Here is a 17488-nt window from a genome sequence, read left to right as displayed (position 1 = left end):
GTCTTTGGTATTAAATGCTTCTTTCTGTTTTCAAACACTCCATTTACTTTTGGTAACAATAGTTTCATGTGCACAGTTAGTAAATATGTGAAATTCATCCTCTTTCTAGATTTCCTTTTCAGGAATGCAAAGATAGGCCTGTAGTTACAAATGCTCTGAATTTGTGCACAGATGAAATGGGGTTTGTTGGGATATATGTTTTTAGGCTTTACTAGTCTTATCAGGGTCCTTGTTGTCTTGCCTCTGGTTTTCTCTATCAGTGGCAAGGGCAGTTTTGTAAATAGTAAACTTCCATTTGCAGCTTTAATGTTTTTACAGAACCCTAAAGGAGTGGTTAAATCTCTATAGGTGGCTAGAGGCAGGTATTAGTGGTCAGGAAACAGCGAATTGATGGTTGTTTTCTTTGTTCACTTCAGACTCTCTTAGCCACTATCTCTTTCACAAATCTTCCTATTCAACGCAAACCATTTGCATTTCACAGTGACAACATTAGACCTGTGACAACCAAAATGCTTCTTTTTCATATTCAAACAGACATTGTGACTCCTCTTCACTCCTAAGCATGTTTTTGTTGGAGATCAGTTCCTCACCACACAAGTAACATTTGTTTTTTAATACATCAATTTAAATACAGCACAAAGGGTTTTTTAAATGTAAATAGCCAAATGGCAGGCACTTAACAGGACACTTAGTGTGCCAGCAACACATTGAAGTCTGCCTAGTTTATACTGGTTCAATCCAGCTGATAAAAAGCTTTTTCATCGCTTAAGTTCCTGAGTAATTAATGCGATAAACCTTTTTAATACATATGCATATCACACAATACCCAGGCAAGAACAGGGTTTTAAAGTTTACTTAAAAAATCTATTTAAACCTTAACGAGCAAGATTAAGATTGTATTCAACCAAAGGAAAATTAACTCTTTAAAGGCATTCTTTTGTTTTTATATTCCTTAGAAATTTGAATTTTGGCTTATACAGCATTGGACCTTGGTGTCAGTTTTTATAATGCTGTTATTCTACTGCTCAGCAACGTGAGTTAATCCATGTAAGAATCCAGTTTGGGTGGGGGGGGGGGTAAATGCAGGTGTCTAATCTGTGGCATTGAAAATGAATTCCAGAAGGATAAGCATTTTAATTGCCTTTTAAAAAGTGAATTGCACAAGTTTCCAATTGCCCAATTCAAAGTTGCCTAAAAGAAATAAGAACCTTGCAAGGTAAGGTCAAGCCAGCAACTTATCAATATATAATATTGTGCCGTGACTCTGGCAAGGGAAAATGCAGGACACAGCTAAAACACTGCTAACCCTGCCCAAGCAGTGATCAGTTGCTACAGAGCCTCTCTGGTATTCCTCAGGCAACTGCCAGGCCTGCACAGCCCACAAGACGTTGCAGGAGCAGTTGATGAGTGACACTTCCTCTAGCCTCCTCTAGCAGAATTTTAACAGGTCAGACTCTCGTCTCCTGAGATCTCCCGGCTTTCACTTAATTCATTTTGGTGAAATAATCAGCATTAAAATAGACATTGGAAGACTTAAAATTGTATTTAAAGTGTAAACGTTTGCGTCTTTAATATTACACTGTGCTTTTTTTTTTCTTAATTTGAAAACTGTGCATGTCTTGGTTTGGTGGCCTCAGTGCTGTTGGTCAGCTCGTCGGACTTCTGCAGGAAGGAAATCCAAGATTTGCATGCGTTTTTCTGGCTGCATTAATTAAAGAAGAAAACGGAGCTCTGTTTTGTAAGAGCTCTACACAACACCTTTCTTTCTCCACATATCTCCAGATCTTTAGATGTAAATTGTTTTTTTTGTACATCATAATGAAGATATTTTTTAATGCTGTGCACTCAGTATACATAATATATAATGGATTTTTTTTTATCTTTCTGGTAGCGCACTGATCTAAAATAAGCCCTCCCTGTCATTCTATAACTAGAAATCTTTTCAAAAATTACATTGCCTTGAGTAGTCATGGTTTTCAAATGTGATCGTGAAACAGATATTTTTGCACCAATTGCTATCTTCAGAAATTTCACCAAAAAAATAGTGGAGTGTGGGGGAGAATGTGTGCAATGTGTGTAAGCCCCAGGAAGAAATTGGTCTCTCATATATATATATAACTCAAAACTAATATATTGTCCTCTTTCTAAAATGATTGCAAGAAATGACAGAGAAAACCAAGTTTTAAAAAAAATGGTCTCCCTTATTCCCTCGCTGTATCATGTGGTGTCATTGTGAAGTTAAGACTGCATTTAATCTTTTCCATTGTACTTTCTCTTTGTGAAAGAACAGTCGGTGTTTTTTTGTAATATTACAAGAGATGACCAGGCTTTTCCAATTTCTTACTAGGATGCGCTATATAGATATCAAATGTACTGAGAATGTCCTTGATCCCTGCTTAATTCTTAGTTTTTCAAAGAATGCATTATTGCCGCCACTGAAACCAAAGTTATAGTACGTTGTTGAGTGCTGGTCATTTCAAGACAAGAACAAGACTTCCAAATCTGACTGATACTTGTTTGGTCAGCTTTAAAGTATTTTTGTTATAAAAAATTTAATTGATATGTTTTGAATATTAAACTGAGTAGTTTAAGGTATTTTGAGAAAATGCAATTAAATACAATCTTATATAACATTAACCTTGTCAGTATAAGCTGATTAAGTGTTTTGAAGTTGTTCAGTGTGACATGCCTGCAGAACTTGGAAACCATGGAAATTGTGTACTTTTTCTTTCACCTAGGAATTAGTTCTTAGAAGACCAGTTCGTCACATCTGAGAATTGCATGCCTTGGTTCTAGTGATGCAGTCCGTCACTTGAAAGTACAGAAGTTTCCCTTCAGAAATGTAAACTTTTAATGTCAGCTTTGACATCATCGGAACACAATCCATATTGTTTAAGCTTTTAATGTCCAAAGGGTTTTGACTAATTTTCTCTTAATAATTTAGGGTGAAAGATTCTCAGCCAACCCTAAATGCGACTGTTTGTTAAGCCATTTAGAGGAGATATTTGCCTTTAAGGTTTGGGGCTGGAATTCTGTAGCAACGTTTCAATCTCTGTGATGCATATGACAGGAAAACCAGCCTATAACTGAATGTGTGAGGCAGTCTTGCCTGTGAAGAATCAAGAATTTCAGTAACAGTTACTGTATTGGCCTGTTTTTGTATCCTCCTGTGGGTAGGCTTTTTTGTGTATTAAGCCACTTTTTAAATCAACATGTTAAACTCCATGCAAGTAAGAAAAGGGTTTGGTCTGCATTGTCACCAGGGATACCAAAGTCACTATGGACAGCAATAGAAACAAGTATATGCCTTCCCCTGCTGTGAGTTCTTAAGGTGGTATTTTGACTCCTACTTTTGAAATTTTCAATAATGTAATGTAAATAAAAATGATAATAGAAATGTCTGTTGCATTAAGTGACAAAATAGTTATTTTTTCAAGTGTAATGATTGGGTATAAAGGGAAAGGAATCATTCATACCATGATTTACCAATTGTGTTGTGAAATTGAATTCCATTAACACCAGGTCAAGCAGTAGTACTACTGGTTTTTCTCAGATTTCAGATTCAGATTTTTCTGAAACAGCCAAATGCACTGTTCGCAAAAAAATACATGAAAGCAATGATATAAATAATTCCCACCATTTGTTTTAAATAAAAGGTTTGCTACTGTGTGTTTCTGCGAGTCTGGAACAGGTTCTTTCATTAATCGGCTGGCTGCAGTTCTCGGATCTCTTGCCTAACTAAAGGCCAGGTGACACTGGCCCCCTCTCCTGTGCTCCGCCCGACATGGTGGGAAGTCATGGTAAGGGTTGAAGTGTGGACGCTGAATCCAAGTTTGAGCTTTCGCAGAGCGAATCTCGATTGGCATGTGTTCTGTAGAATAAAAAAAAAAACTGTAGTTGCGAGGACCACGTTCTCTGTAAGACACAACCTGGAATTAAAAGCGGGATGTGATTTAACATCAAGGACTGGGTGGGTCTTACACTGTGTTATAGATTAGCAGCTGAGAACAAATCGTTACATGTGCAAAAAATCCATCCTGGGCTTTTTCTCTGCAGTATGTGCTTTAATGTAAGAATAGTTGGAAGAATGAATAATTGTTATATGTGATAAGGTTATAACATATCTTCATAAGTCTTTAATATGCAATGCTTAGGTAAAAAAAAAAGCATAAATGGTTGTAAGGTGCGTAATGGCAGACTGTTCTTTTGCTGAATTCGCAGTTTGAGCCACTTCACACGCCCGGCTGAAACCTACAGTACCATACGGTCTTCACGTAGTCCTAGACCGTAGGTGAATTACTAGATATGTCTCAGCCCTTGTTTTTCATACAATAACCTTAGTGGTTGATCTGCTGTCCAGCTGAGAAGTTGGAGATCTGGACTGCCCTCAAGACTGACCGGCCGTGACCGCAGGTCGGGTCTGGGACAGGATCGAATGCTGATGATACAACTCCTTTTTCACCGTATTTTCTGTGCTTATTGGATAATGACCGCTGGGTAATGGCGGTAACACCCACCGAACACATTATTGCCACTGATATTTTTTTAATGTATTTTTAACCTAAATATTGCGTGTGTCATCTTGGTACATTATTGGTTAGGTACCCATATTAATACAATTTGTAAGATACTGTAGGTAATAACTGGTTGACTGCTGAGAAATATATTCCAAGCTCTACCTGGCTTTCTGCAAAGAAGGCTGTAAACTCATTCTGTTTTCAAAAACAAAAGTGACTTCCTTAAGAACTGATGCACCTCTGTCGAAAGCGGCTTTTCAGTTTGCGATTTTTAATTAATTTTTCATTTAGCTTAACTTCATCCAGCGATCAGAAGTGTTATGTAAAAATAGTGGTCCGTTAGCAAGAACTATTCCCTTGAGGGCCTCGGTGCAGTTACTGTGCTACTTCGCCGAGACCATTCCTTATTGTAATAACGTCTTAATTGTTTGCTTGATAGCTTATGGCTATCTCTCGGATAGCTAGCAAGTAATTCGTTTAGCGTCCGATCTAAAGTAGGTAACGAAAATCTTTTCAAATTATTTAGAAGACGTGTCAGTTGCTATTTATTTCAAATCACTTTAAGATACTAGTAGCTGCATAATGTTTAATACGACGTTTTGTTATCACGTACAGAAAACGTCGCATGTACTTCGGCACACCGATCCCAGGGATTGTTTTGGCTCTCGGAAAACCACTTGTCCTTTCTGGCCCCTGTGAATACTGCATGAAGTGAAAGTGAAATCTAGGAAGGGTCGCATTAGACTTTCGTACACCGTTTTTTTTCACGTACTTTTTTTAAAAAAAGTCATCTTCAGATTTTAACTTTAAAAAACTGCGATCACAATCCTTTCGAGCTGCCTTTAATTGTCACTTGCGGAAAAGGTAAGAATGTCTGAAGTACCACACTATTGTTCTAGTTAGCTTTTCTATGCCACAGCGCCCACTTTAGTGCGTGTTACATCTGTTGCCATCATGCAACCGGTTTTGACTGGACCCACAGCTACACCAGCAGTCTAGCTTGTATTCATGGTATTCATATGCCGGCAGCAGCCCAACTTCACAAACAAGTTTCAGAGCGCTCTGAAACTTGAAAATCAACACCGCTTTAAATATAAGAATACTAATGAAGACATCACCTAAATAGAAAAGTTCTAAATCGTTTGTAACAGTTATTCAAATGACAGCCTTTACAATTGTCAGAATAAATCCTTATAAAAAGTGTTTTTCCGCTGATGGAGGTGTACTCATTCTGAAGTCGTCTAAACAAATATTCGAAATTGCATTCAGGTAATGATAAAATCATTTTTATTAGTTATTATGAATCATGTTACTGTTGTTAACTCCGATTGTATTACCTATGATGCTAATTTACAAAATTGTACTGAATGCACCTGTGAGTATAACTCACATTTTGTTACATATATATTTTCAAATGAAACGCAAATATATAAGGTGCAAGATGATGTTCTCTGCTGTATTTGGGTACAGATGTCTAAGCCTAGGGAAGTTTCATACAGCAGCTTAGTCAGACCAGCGAGAACAGCTTTAAACCGGTTCTTTAGTAAGCAACAAAGCGGTGTCTGGCAGACATTGTCTTCACAGTGGGGAATAAACTATGTAGGAGACTTAAATTTGAATTTGTATCCAAAAAGGGTTAAGATGTGTCCTCTCCGGGTAGTATTTTTAAATTGTACATAGTTATTGTTTTGCCCGAACCATGTTAATTACAGATTCATCATTCACCGCAATCTACCTAGTCCTACACTACAGTAGAACGTGTATTTTTTCCATTCATCCGCTTATTATCTGAAAGGTAAGTTGCTTATATTAACAAACCAAATTTAAAAAATAACCCAAAAGGCATTTCTGTTTTGTCCACCCTGAGGAAATTTCATGCAGAGTCGTGAAGGGGAATGCCATTCAGAATGAGGCGTCGCAGTATTTCGGTTTTACCTGCATGATGTGTGAGAAATCTGTAGTTGCAGCCTATAAGAATGGGTAACAGTCAATAAAATAAATGTGACCTCTTTGTTTATGAGAATTCACAATGGATAAAACAAATTAAGTGTAGGCTGAAGCAAAACAAACAGATCTGCTGTGACGGTTAAAATCGGTGTTTTAACATTTGATTTGAGACGCTTCAAATTGTGCCGGTTCGCCCCTGACATGACACGAGTCTGTTAATTATTAAGGAGTAGAGAAACGCCAGCAAACACGCACACGTATCAAAAACCACCCCCAAAACATTACCATTGTCAAATAAGTATCTCTACCCTTTGAAGTTCATTATTAGTGATAAGGACTGGGTTTAATACAGTGCAACATGGCAAAAAAACAACCCAAAGATTTGTAATTCGTTGTAGATATAGGACAAAAATAAATAACAACACCACAAAAAAAGGTGTGAAAACATTAGGGGAGGGTAGAGGACGGAGGGGGGGCTGTCTTCAGACCCACTCCCCTCCTCTGAGGTGTGGTCTGTGCATCTCTGAAGGGACAAAACCAGCAGCGTACTGTGGGGATGGTGGTTAGTCAGTGTGGCAGGTGAGCTGCCTGGATTGTCCAGGCAAGAGCACCCAAGTCCTCAGTTGAACATCAAGGTACTGTGTAAGTATTTTTCAGAATTTAATAGTGTAACAAAATCTTCTGTCTTAATTTTACACGATGTTCTGCATTTAGATTTTATATTCATGTATTATTAAAATACTTTGGAGTTTCTTGCTGAAACTTTGAAATTCAGAGCCATTATATGTTTTTGCCTTGGCTCTTGTCCTTGTATGTCAGAGTCAGAGGGGACGTAGGCTTGACTGAAACGGAGGGCGCGGGCTTCCCTAATGGTTTGGTTTCTCTTTGTAGGACATCCCTTTGAGAGGCGACAGCCCGTGCCAGAAGATGACTGCCCCGAGCTCGGAGAAGGCGCTGGATGGTGGCTGGGGCTGGGCCATTGTGGCGGCATCCTTCATGGGCCAGCTCCTTGCCTATGGGTCCCCTCAGTCCGTTGGGGTGCTGTACCCGGAGTGGCTGAGCGCCTTTCAGGAAGGGAAAGGAGTGACGGCGTGGGTTGGCTCTCTGGTGTCCGGGGTTGGACTGATTGCGAGTAAGTTTCGTGTGGGCTTGTAGGCGAGGAGAGCAGGAGCAGCACTCTGTGATTTTGGAACAAGTAATAGGTCTATTCCATGCTGAAAAGAGAAGAAAGAAAAGAAAACACAACGTTTCGTCTGTAAGGTCAGGTCGATCACACCTGAAGAAGGCTCCGTGGCCGAAATGTTGTGTTTTCTTTCTTCTCTTTTCCGCATGGAATAAACCTCTTACTTGTTCCTTTGCAGCCTACACATCCTGACGCAGCTCCCCACCTGAACTACTCTGTGATTATTGCTGTTCTGTTTGTTCTTTAACCAATTAAGAGTTCTGGTCAGCCTTCTTGATCACCGCGTTTCACATTATTTTTTCTGAATAACATTTTATTAGTGCAGTTTTTATTTTGTAGACTTTATACATACACTATTCTAGGACACTTAGCTGTCCTTCATTAGTACTTGTTTATAGAGCATTCTCTAAGGATTATTAATGTGGCTTTTCTCTGTGTTGTGTAGAAACCATGGAAACCATGAGCTAAAGTAGGGACATGCACAAAATTAAATAAAATACTTTTTGTTCTCTCACATCCATCATGATTGTCAAAATGCTTTGTCCACAGAGGGCAATGTGAGAAACAAACATCATTGATATACTTTACAGGCAATTACAAAAAGCTAAGGACTCCATACAGTTAAGCATGTCACAAACAGCAACGTTTCAGATGGGAAGTAAATCTAAGTTCACTTAACTTTTGAAAAATATCATATCAAAAGAGCACTATCACACTGTTTTGTACATTTTCAATATTTAATTGAGGTTTCATTGAGGAGCTTGGTCAGTGTGTGGTCTGCAAAGGAACAAGTAGGGGTTAATTGCAGAGTAATTGCAGGTTAATTGAAGAGTAAAAAAGCACAACATTTCACTTGGTGAGCCTTTTCCTCTTAGACGTAAGTTCAACATCTGAAATGTGCTTTTTCTTTGTTTTCTAACATAAAATTAACCTGTATTTATTTAAATGAAATGGTCATTGGAATAGAAAGAGGCAAAGTCAAGTTATTGTATGTTTTAATATATTAATCATTACCTTGTACAACACTTACTTTAGTTCCCGATGTATGTCCTGACAGAGGAAGGCCGGGCGAGGTTAATCTCAATATCATTGTAAAACAGTTATGAAGAAAGTGATAACTAGGGACCAAAGCTCTCATTTTAATGACTTCTTTAGTTTCATATCAGATTATATATAATATACTTCCAGAAGGTCTGCAATAAATAGATATCTGGTCTAACCATGTTTAATCTAAAACTAGAAGCTGGTTGAAACCAGAATATTATCTTTTTTGTACTATATAATTCAGAAATGGAAGAAAAGCTTATAGTTTCAAACTAATTACAAAAAAGACCATACAAAGAGTTCATTATCTGCGTTCTTGATCATTGATGATATGCAGAAAAAAACCTACCTCCACAGGCAAAGGTAGTTCCAGTGATCTGTGTGACACGTGTTTTAGCAGGAACAGCTGAATGACATTAACACCACAGATCTGGTGGGAAATTGTTTTTACCCTTTTTGGCATACGTTTTGTATTTATAACATTTTTTCTTTTAATGTATTAATGAATAGAAAGTATTCAGCTATAAACTGGCAATACAAGGTTTCTATTTAAGGTGGTCACCTTAACATTTGTGAGTGAAGATGTTGTTCACTCCTCCTTTTTTAGAAAACAAATGTGCAAAAATTATGCTCATTATAATAGATCATAATATTTATTATAGTTTTCAAAAATACATCTTTAATCTGTGAAATATGTAATTAATGTGTGAGTTTAAAATGTCTTGATAAGATTATCATCTTCTGTTTCATATAATATTTTTTCTCAAGGCATTTTACAAGATACAATTCTTAATTTAGTGTTAAATGGTCATAATTGGAAATATGGATATTAGTAGTTGCGAGGATTCTTCCTTGTAGTCTCTCTATGCAGGTATAACCAAACTTTGTGCAGTTGTGTCAAACCAAGTGTCTCAGTTATAAGGTCAATCTATAGACCTGTAGAATATACAGGACATTGTTTCAAGATCTTATACAGCAGTATTCCAGATTTTATTGATTTAGCTTTTTGCCTGTGGGGTTCTGTTCTCTTTTCTGAGCAAGAGACTGAAATAGTGAGGTATAAACACAGTGAAATCATATGAATTCTTCATCTTAAAAATACATGAACATGAAATGACTTCATTTTGATAAGAAGAGATGACTAGGCAGCTTTGAAAATTATACAAGAAACACTTGCAAAGTCAGTGTTTTGAAGGTTTATTGCTCTTTATTGCATTAATTCCATCACTGGAAAGAACCAGGTTGGTTCTTAAATATGCAAGCACTTTGCACACCACTGTTCATAAGAAGACAGTGCTTGTCATGTACATTTTAGGAAGGCAGATTTTCCTGTTTGAGATTATAGGATTATATTCAAGTGTGAATTTATGTTCAATGAAGAGATAAATTACAAGCTGCTTTACCTTTAGATTTACTAATATTTTATTTGAACCTCTTCTTGTGGTGCTGTTCATAATTAGTTTATCCTGAACCTTAATAAGGATCATAGCATTAGATTAACAGGCAGTCCTGTACATCTAGAGCACTAGAAACTGATACCACAGCTACCAACACAAATACCCAGTTTAAAATCCTGTTCTCTCACTTTCACCCTAATGCCAGACTGTGACCTTTCATGATGTTAGCCAATGTCAATTATGGGCCTGCGAAGTGACACTTCTAAATTTGTCTTGTTCATGATGTATTATGTCTATTCCAGGACTGAAAAGTAATTAATATAAAAGTTGCTGATTCTTAGGAACTGTTTGTCTGGTAGCAAGGATGCTGGTTTATAACAGCATCTTAGATGATTATAAACATGAAACTTGTACATAAAAAAGGTCATTTAGCACATTAAGCCTGTTTGTATTTTTATAGTACTTAGGTGATCTAACCCAGCCTTTTCTTGTACAAAGCCAGAGTATGAGCTACAGCAATATGGCTTGCCAGCCTGTTTCAGACTCCCAATGTGTAACTTTTCTTTGAAACTTGATTCTCTTAGTTTATTCATCTGAGCCACTTAGGTACTCAGTCCTCAATGTAAGACTGAAGTCAAGAGCTGAAGTAGCTGTAGGAAGTTGTAGCAGCTAGAGAAAGGACTGAAGGTTTTAACAGTAAGTTAGGATTAGACTTTGGTATTCATAATTATAGTACTAAAAGTGAGCGTTAAACTGTCAGATGCTTAAGATAACCTGAAATGTTTTATACATATTGACGTGGGGTAAAAGATCCTAGTTAAAAATAAATCTCTATAAAAAATGTACGGAATGTTTTGTTCATTTGCAAAATGAAAGGAGGGTGACATGTATTATTTCTAAAGTGCATGTGCTACACACATCGAAAGAGAAAGCATTTGCTATTGCAAAAATGTACCAATACCTCAGGAATGTTTGTGTCAATTTAGCTGTGCTGCAATCAGACCATCCTGTTCTTGTGTGTGTTCTCAGGTCCCGTCTGCAGTGCCTGTGTGGTGAACTTCGGCGCGAGACCTGTCACCGTCTTCAGTGGTGTGATGGTGGCAGGTGGGCTGATGCTCAGTGCATTTGCCCCCAATGTCCAGTTCCTGTTTTTCTCCTATGGGATAGTAGTTGGTGAGTGAAACGCTCCTGCACATTTGAGTGCTAAAAAGATGCATTGCATCATTTTCTCCATCCTTACTATGTCATTATTAAGCAGACATTTTTGCAATTTATGAAATACTGTGGAAGACCAGATGTCTCACTTGTGCTGTGTAGAGATGTAGGATTGAATATGCTTGAGAACAGAAATGTAACCATTGTGCGTTTCTGCGAGCTCTTTAGTCTATGGACATTGTTCTTGGTAATCCTCAGAAGAATATGTTTATTAACTATACAGTGGTAGTAATGTCATTTTATTCAATCTGATTTCATCCTATTTCATTATTATATCTTAATAAAGTGTGATTCTGACAGATATGCAAGTAATAAGCTAAAATAAATCATGTCAGTAATACCAAATGGTCAGTTTGAGATTTTTCATTGAGCTGCAATTAGGTTTTGTCTAAAACAACTGGTGCTCTTTAAAAAGAAATTTCTACTCTTATACATCATACTTATATTTGATATATAAGTATGATGTATACTTATATTTTATACTTATACTTATATTTTATACAGTGAAATGGCTCAAAAATGTATTGCCAGAAGGAAGAAATAAATACAAATAACACTATGTTCCTACACCCTGATGGATTTGAGTAACAAAACAAATCAGTGAAATTCCCAACTTCCAAGATAATGTCTGAAATCTTATATCTGACAGTGTGACAAGACACCATCTCTTACTCTTCTTCAGTGATTTAACTGATAGACGCAATCCTTTTCTGCTTGGCACAGGACTGGGCTGTGGGCTGGTGTATGCTGCCACTGTCACCATCACTTGCCAGTACTTCGACAAGAGGCGAGGCCTGGCTCTGGGCATAGTCACAACAGGTACATCAGCTGCTTTCTCCTTACCAGATTCCATTGGAACTAGTGCTGCCTTTTTTCACACTTTCACAATAATAAATCGTAAGAGTTAGGCATCACTAAATTCCTTGAGTTGAAGTCATGAATATAAAAATTACGCTCAATATGAATTTACAAGATTAAAGGTTATGTTGCAGCACCCGACAGGTGCTCTATCACTTGGAGATGTTCATGTAGGTACTTTTCCCCTTCTGTAGGTACGAGCTTGGGAGGCTTCTTGTATGCCACGGCCCAGAATGAGCTCATAGAGCTATACGGACTGGAAGGATGCCTGTTGATGGTTGGAGCGTTGTCCCTCAATCTCATGGCCTGTGCTGGACCCATGAGGCCCCTTCGCCAGCCGGGTTATTTCTTGAAGCAAAAAGCGGCGCTCGAACGGACGGAGGAGCAGCTTTCCATCCGCCCGGAGAGGCACCCCTTCCCGGAGGAACCCAGCAAGAAGTGCCTCGCCAGCGTGGAAAAAGGCTTGGTGGCGGGCGACGGCGACGGGAAAGATCCCGCAGCGGCCGAGAGGGGTTTCCTTGGCAGCTCTGCCCTCGTCCGGATCATCAAGCAGAAGCGGCAGGCCTACACCAAGTACGTCCGCACCACCGGGGAGATCCTGCACGACCGGGTGTTTGCGTGCCTTTGCGTCTGCCTGTTCCTCTTCAGCCTCGGGGCCTTCCCGCCGGTGCTCTTCATGGAGGACGTAGCCAGGAGCTCGGGCCTCGTCGAGGGGGTCTGTGTCATCCCCCTCGTTTCCATCGTAGCCATCATGACGGGCGTCGGCAAGCTCGCGCTCGGCGTCATGGCCGACCTGAGCTGGATGAACAGCCTGTACTTGTACACATTCACCATAGTTGGCTCAGGGGTGGTGCTTCTCATCATTCCCACGGCCGAGAACTTCGTTGAGCTTGCAGTCCTTTCAGGACTGGTAGGATTCTTCTCTGGGAACTGGTCCATTACGCCATACGTAACCACCAAGATCGTGGGGCTCGAAGGATTAACCCAGGCCTACGGGATTTTGATGTTCTTCGGAGGATTTGGAATTATGCTTGGCCCTCCAGTTGTGGGTAAGATATTCCTTCTTTTCTTAAAAAAGTCTTGATAATGTGAACATGAGGTGATTTGGGATTCATTATACCCTCATTAATCCTGTAACTATTTAACTATTTATTTGATCCTTAAAATAGTTGTATGATTTTGCTAACTGTAAAAAACAGGTTGTTGAATGTGAGATGAGCAGCTTCACTGATTTCTCCCTTTCCTATTTTTTTTCAGGTTGGTTCTACGACTGGACAGAGTCCTATGACCTAGCATTTTATTTCAGTGGAGTGTGTGTGTTGCTGGGAGGATTGGGCCTTTTGGTCTCTGCGTTGCCTTGGTGGGACAAAAACATCAAAGACACCCCCAGGCCCGAAATTAAATACACCAGTAGCCACGGCTAAGTTGCCTCAGTTGCCTAGATAGTGTTCAAATGCACAACATTTAGAATTTTATTAGAGCTCCCAAAGCTGCATTGTAACAGCCTTTGTCAGGTACCCAACGTGGAGTGCTCATGGGAGCCAGCAACTTAATAGAGAATTTCTCATTCCTTCTTAATTTGAGAGTCATGAAATTAAGTGGGTCGCTTGTTCTCAAAGGGCTTAACATCCTTGCCGGCAGTGATTTTAATACTTCAGATTTTTTCACGATGTGTTCAAACGTTTTGCTATTACAGTCCTGTTTTAAGAGACTCGGATAATCAAGTTGAACACGGCATGCTGGTTACTGTAATAATTCCCTTTGTGGATTGTGTCGCATACCTGAAAGAGCAAATCTCTTCCCTGTGCATTGTGGGGGCTCTTACTGAAGTTACAAAAAGGAGCTTCTGTTGTAAATTATACAGGGTACAGTAATATTGGACAGTGCTGCCCACTGTTAATACCAAACCAGGTGGGAAATATAGAATATTATATTTACCATGCAAATTGTTTATATACACATACGCACATGCAAAATATATTGGAATAAATGAGGGAAATGCACTTTAGTGCCTTTTACTCAGTAGATTTTTGTTACATCTTAAAATGTTTGGTTGTTAACTCTTCTAGCAAAAGAGTTAAGCCTAATGAATAAAAATGGTTCTTAGAAATAAAAATGGTTCTTTGAAAAATAAGAATTAGAGTAATATGATTTATATGATTAATATGATTTTCGCAAAGTATCATGGGAACATGTGCAGGTTCTGATAGGATATACCTGTATACATCACACTGATAGATGGAGAAATGCTGAAAAGGTAAACTACACAAGGATGTGATGTACACAGAGTCTAAAAACACGGTCCAGTTCATTGGCTGATTTTAATCTTGTGTAGCATGCTTAATACTTTATATAATATTTAAAAAGGCTGGTCCTTTTTCTAAAACATGGAAGCAATACATATATATTTTATACTGTATATATATATACAGTAGTTATATATGCATACAATGGTTTTAAAGGTTAACTGATGCTGTTAACTTTTGTAGACTTTGATGCTGCCAACTTTTTCAAACAGTTATTTAAAATGCACTGAGCCAGATTGTGTGAAGCCTATGTTTGTAAATGATGTCAATTTTTTAAAACCTCCACAGAAAAGAATTTATTGAGTAATTCTTTTACTGTAAGTTAAGTTTCAAGAAAGTGTGAGAAACTGAAATCACAACAATGAAACAGACTTATAACACTAGTATTTTGTATTATTTTTACTTCCTATTTTCTAATGGAAAATACTGTGTTTCATTTTTAAGACTGAGAAATGTATGTGTGTAAACTATTTTTGAGTACATGGAAGGTGTAATTTTTGATGACATTTTTGATCCAAATATTGAAAGAAGTTTGTTGATGCTGTATTGCTATTGATTTTACTTGTACTTTCCTGTTCCACATTGTCATACGATTTTTTTTCATCAATGTTATTTATCTTTGCTACAGCACTATTTTTTTTTCAGAACAGTGCCAAATAAAGAAAAATGATAATTGAAAACTTTTTTTATGGTGAATCTTTGAATGTCACTAACAAGCCCTCTGAGAGTACCATACAGTTGTCATTCTAGGGTGGTGGAACACATCGGACCTTCAAGTCCGCAGATGCCGATGTCCAATAGACAACTTGTGCTACAGCGGCCGCCCTAGTGATAGGATTAATTCATTACTGAACAGCATTTACTTTTTTTTTTTACTTTTGAGCTTTAGAGTCCTTTCGTCCTGATAAATTACACTGTTTACTAATGGGACACGAATGTGTAATAGTTTGGTCTGTTTTTTTCCAAACGTTCATGGATGGATGCAGGGTTTGATTTCCATGCAGACGGTAGATTTTGCGGGATGCAGAGTTACCGGAGCTGAAAATACTGATTATTCCAATTCATTCGCAGATTTTGATTCAGAGTTTCATTCTCAGATGCTGGGGAACAAGTTGTGCAATTCTTTGGGTTCAATATCCATGATTATCAAATTTAATGCCCCCGTTGTTAAGGGAAGTATCCAATGTAAGGATATTTTTGTTTTGTAGAAATCCCTTACACAGTTCGCGGTAGCTAAAACCAGTAGTGTTCAGAGACTAACATATCGGATAAATTATTTTTTCAGAATTAAGTAGATTTATTATATTAAATTCCTTAGGCGATTTATTATATTAAATTCCTCAAAAGTATTAACTTTAATACCGATTATGAGAGACCAGCTTAAAATTATCTAATGTACCATTCTTTCCCAGTAACTTTATCTTTCTGAAGCATAGATTCAGTAGATTGTTATCCTGTGCTTATGTTAAGTTTCCTCTAATTCCAGGAATAAAAGAAAACAGACATCTATCATAAACTGAAATGTGTATATTTGTATATAGAAATAATTTACATTTGAACTAAAAAATTATTTAAAGGAAGTTTTGCAGCACAATGTTAATTTATGACTCTTCAATTTTATCTAGGCCTTTAACTGTCATATGTTTAAAAATAAATATTCATAAATTATATAATTTATTGGCCCTTTAGAATTTGGAGACAAATATAAATAAAGTTGTGTTTTTTAATATTCTTTTAAAAACTACACTTCTTGGTAAATTGAAAGCATTTTCAATGCCTAGGGTTTTCTCATTCTTGTAATTCTAAACGGAGAAACAACATGATTTTCTTTAGAACCGCCATCCTGAGTCTTCAGCACATCTGCTCAGTATAGAGAAAGCGCTGCAGTTGAAGTACACAGGCTCCGCACTTCCTGCAAATGCCTCAGAAGGGGCCCGAGTTTTCTGTAGTGAGACAAAAATGTTGTAATATGTTCTTCAGCTAGAGAGAAGCTTCAGTATCAGCTTTCAGTCCAGTAGAAACAGGAAGGGACCTTTTATGGCACCTTGTCTGTACTAAGTTTCAGTGTAGCCAGAGACAATGAGCCAGTGTAGCCAGGGATCGTCCTCACACACCTTCAGATGTTTACTTCTCTCAACAGCACCATGGAGACTGTGGCTAAGCATACTACACATAATGAGCTTTGGTCACACGATTAACAACATATGTAAGCAGAGACGATTTAAACCCTGCTCTGGCTGATATGTTTTCATTTCATCTAGGAGATAGGTCATCAGACTATAAGATAATATCTAGTAGTGTGCAGTAACAATGCTCAGTATTTATTTTTTGCCTTACTTTCATTTTCTTAAAGAAGAGGATCTTGTGTTTTCTTCAAGAAGTCTTTCAGGGTGAAAAAAATCCCTCCCCTCAGACATGGGAATGGAGCATTGCGGTTTACAGGCCTGACATGGGGACAAGCACTTCTTTTACTCTCTGTGTAAGTTCAAACAAATCTTTTTCCAGCTGCAGCTTATTTAGTTTCTGGCCTGGAGTCAAGTGAAGCAGTTTTTTTTTATGCTGTACAGCTGCTGCTGCGATTCAAGTGCACAATATTTTGTTGTTCCTCGAGGTGCTGTTACAACATGTATCTTCTGTTTTATCTATGGAAAGACCTTAAAACCCTCTTCAACTGCATTTGTCTGAATCCTGCTAACTAAGCTGTTTTGGTTTTGTGTACTGGTATATCCTCTTCTTCCTGAACAGTTTCTGTCATATACAGCAAAGCTGTACAAGATAACATCTTTATTTTTTTATTGTTGTAGTTTGTGGGGTAAGAAAGTGTACCTATTCCAACCCCCTTCATAACACAGAGTACTGTGGACTTGAACATTTTCTGCTCCATTGAAACCAGAATCTTCTTTGAAAACAAGTATGGTCACTCCATAGACTCTCCCCTGTGTCAGAAAGGTTTCTGCCACATTATAGAGTAACAATAAATGCTTCATCTTTTACCCCACAATAAACAGGACATTCCCACCA

General features: G+C 37.9%; 2 protein-coding genes across 3 annotated transcripts in view; both read left to right on the top strand.

The window, feature by feature from the left end:
• The first annotated feature begins 6348 nt into the window (after positions 1 to 6348).
• On the top strand, positions 6349 to 15147 carry slc16a9b (solute carrier family 16 member 9b). Its single transcript, XM_088634860.1, has 6 exons — positions 6349 to 7106; positions 7356 to 7596; positions 11118 to 11261; positions 12027 to 12122; positions 12356 to 13210; positions 13419 to 15147. The coding sequence occupies exons 2-6, from the start codon at positions 7392 to 7394 to the stop codon at positions 13583 to 13585; spliced, it is 1467 nt and encodes a 488-aa protein (XP_088490986.1). The 5' UTR covers positions 6349 to 7106; positions 7356 to 7391; the 3' UTR covers positions 13586 to 15147.
• Positions 15148 to 16647: 1500 nt separating this feature from the next.
• fam13c (family with sequence similarity 13 member C) overlaps positions 16648 to 17488 on the top strand; it is a 44136-nt gene continuing 43295 nt past the window's right edge. For both annotated transcript variants that reach the window (XM_088634857.1, XM_088634855.1), the window contains exon 1: positions 16648 to 16946. In XM_088634857.1, coding sequence (XP_088490983.1) covers positions 16917 to 16946 — 30 coding nt within the window. In that variant the 5' untranslated portion in view covers positions 16648 to 16916. The remainder of the gene's footprint in view (positions 16947 to 17488) is intronic.

Source organism: Lepisosteus platostomus, chromosome 6 (genome assembly GCF_059453375.1).
Source record: "Lepisosteus platostomus isolate fLepPlt1 chromosome 6, fLepPlt1.hap1, whole genome shotgun sequence".
Taxonomy (NCBI): Eukaryota; Metazoa; Chordata; class Actinopteri; order Semionotiformes; family Lepisosteidae; genus Lepisosteus; species Lepisosteus platostomus.
This window is presented reverse-complemented; position numbering and strand designations above follow the sequence as displayed.

What these genes read in the sequence shown, in the direction of transcription:
- slc16a9b (XM_088634860.1), top strand. Translation starts at nt 7,392, where the DNA reads ATGACTGCCCCGAGCTCGGAGAAGGCGCTGGATGGTGGCTGGGGCTGG. An exon ending in CTCCTATGGGATAGTAGTTG is followed by an intron (nt 11,262 to 12,026) that starts GTGAGTGAAACG and finishes TGCTTGGCACAG; the next exon opens with GACTGGGCTGTGGGCTGGTG. An exon ending in GCTTGGCCCTCCAGTTGTGG is followed by an intron (nt 13,211 to 13,418) that starts GTAAGATATTCC and finishes ATTTTTTTTCAG; the next exon opens with GTTGGTTCTACGACTGGACA.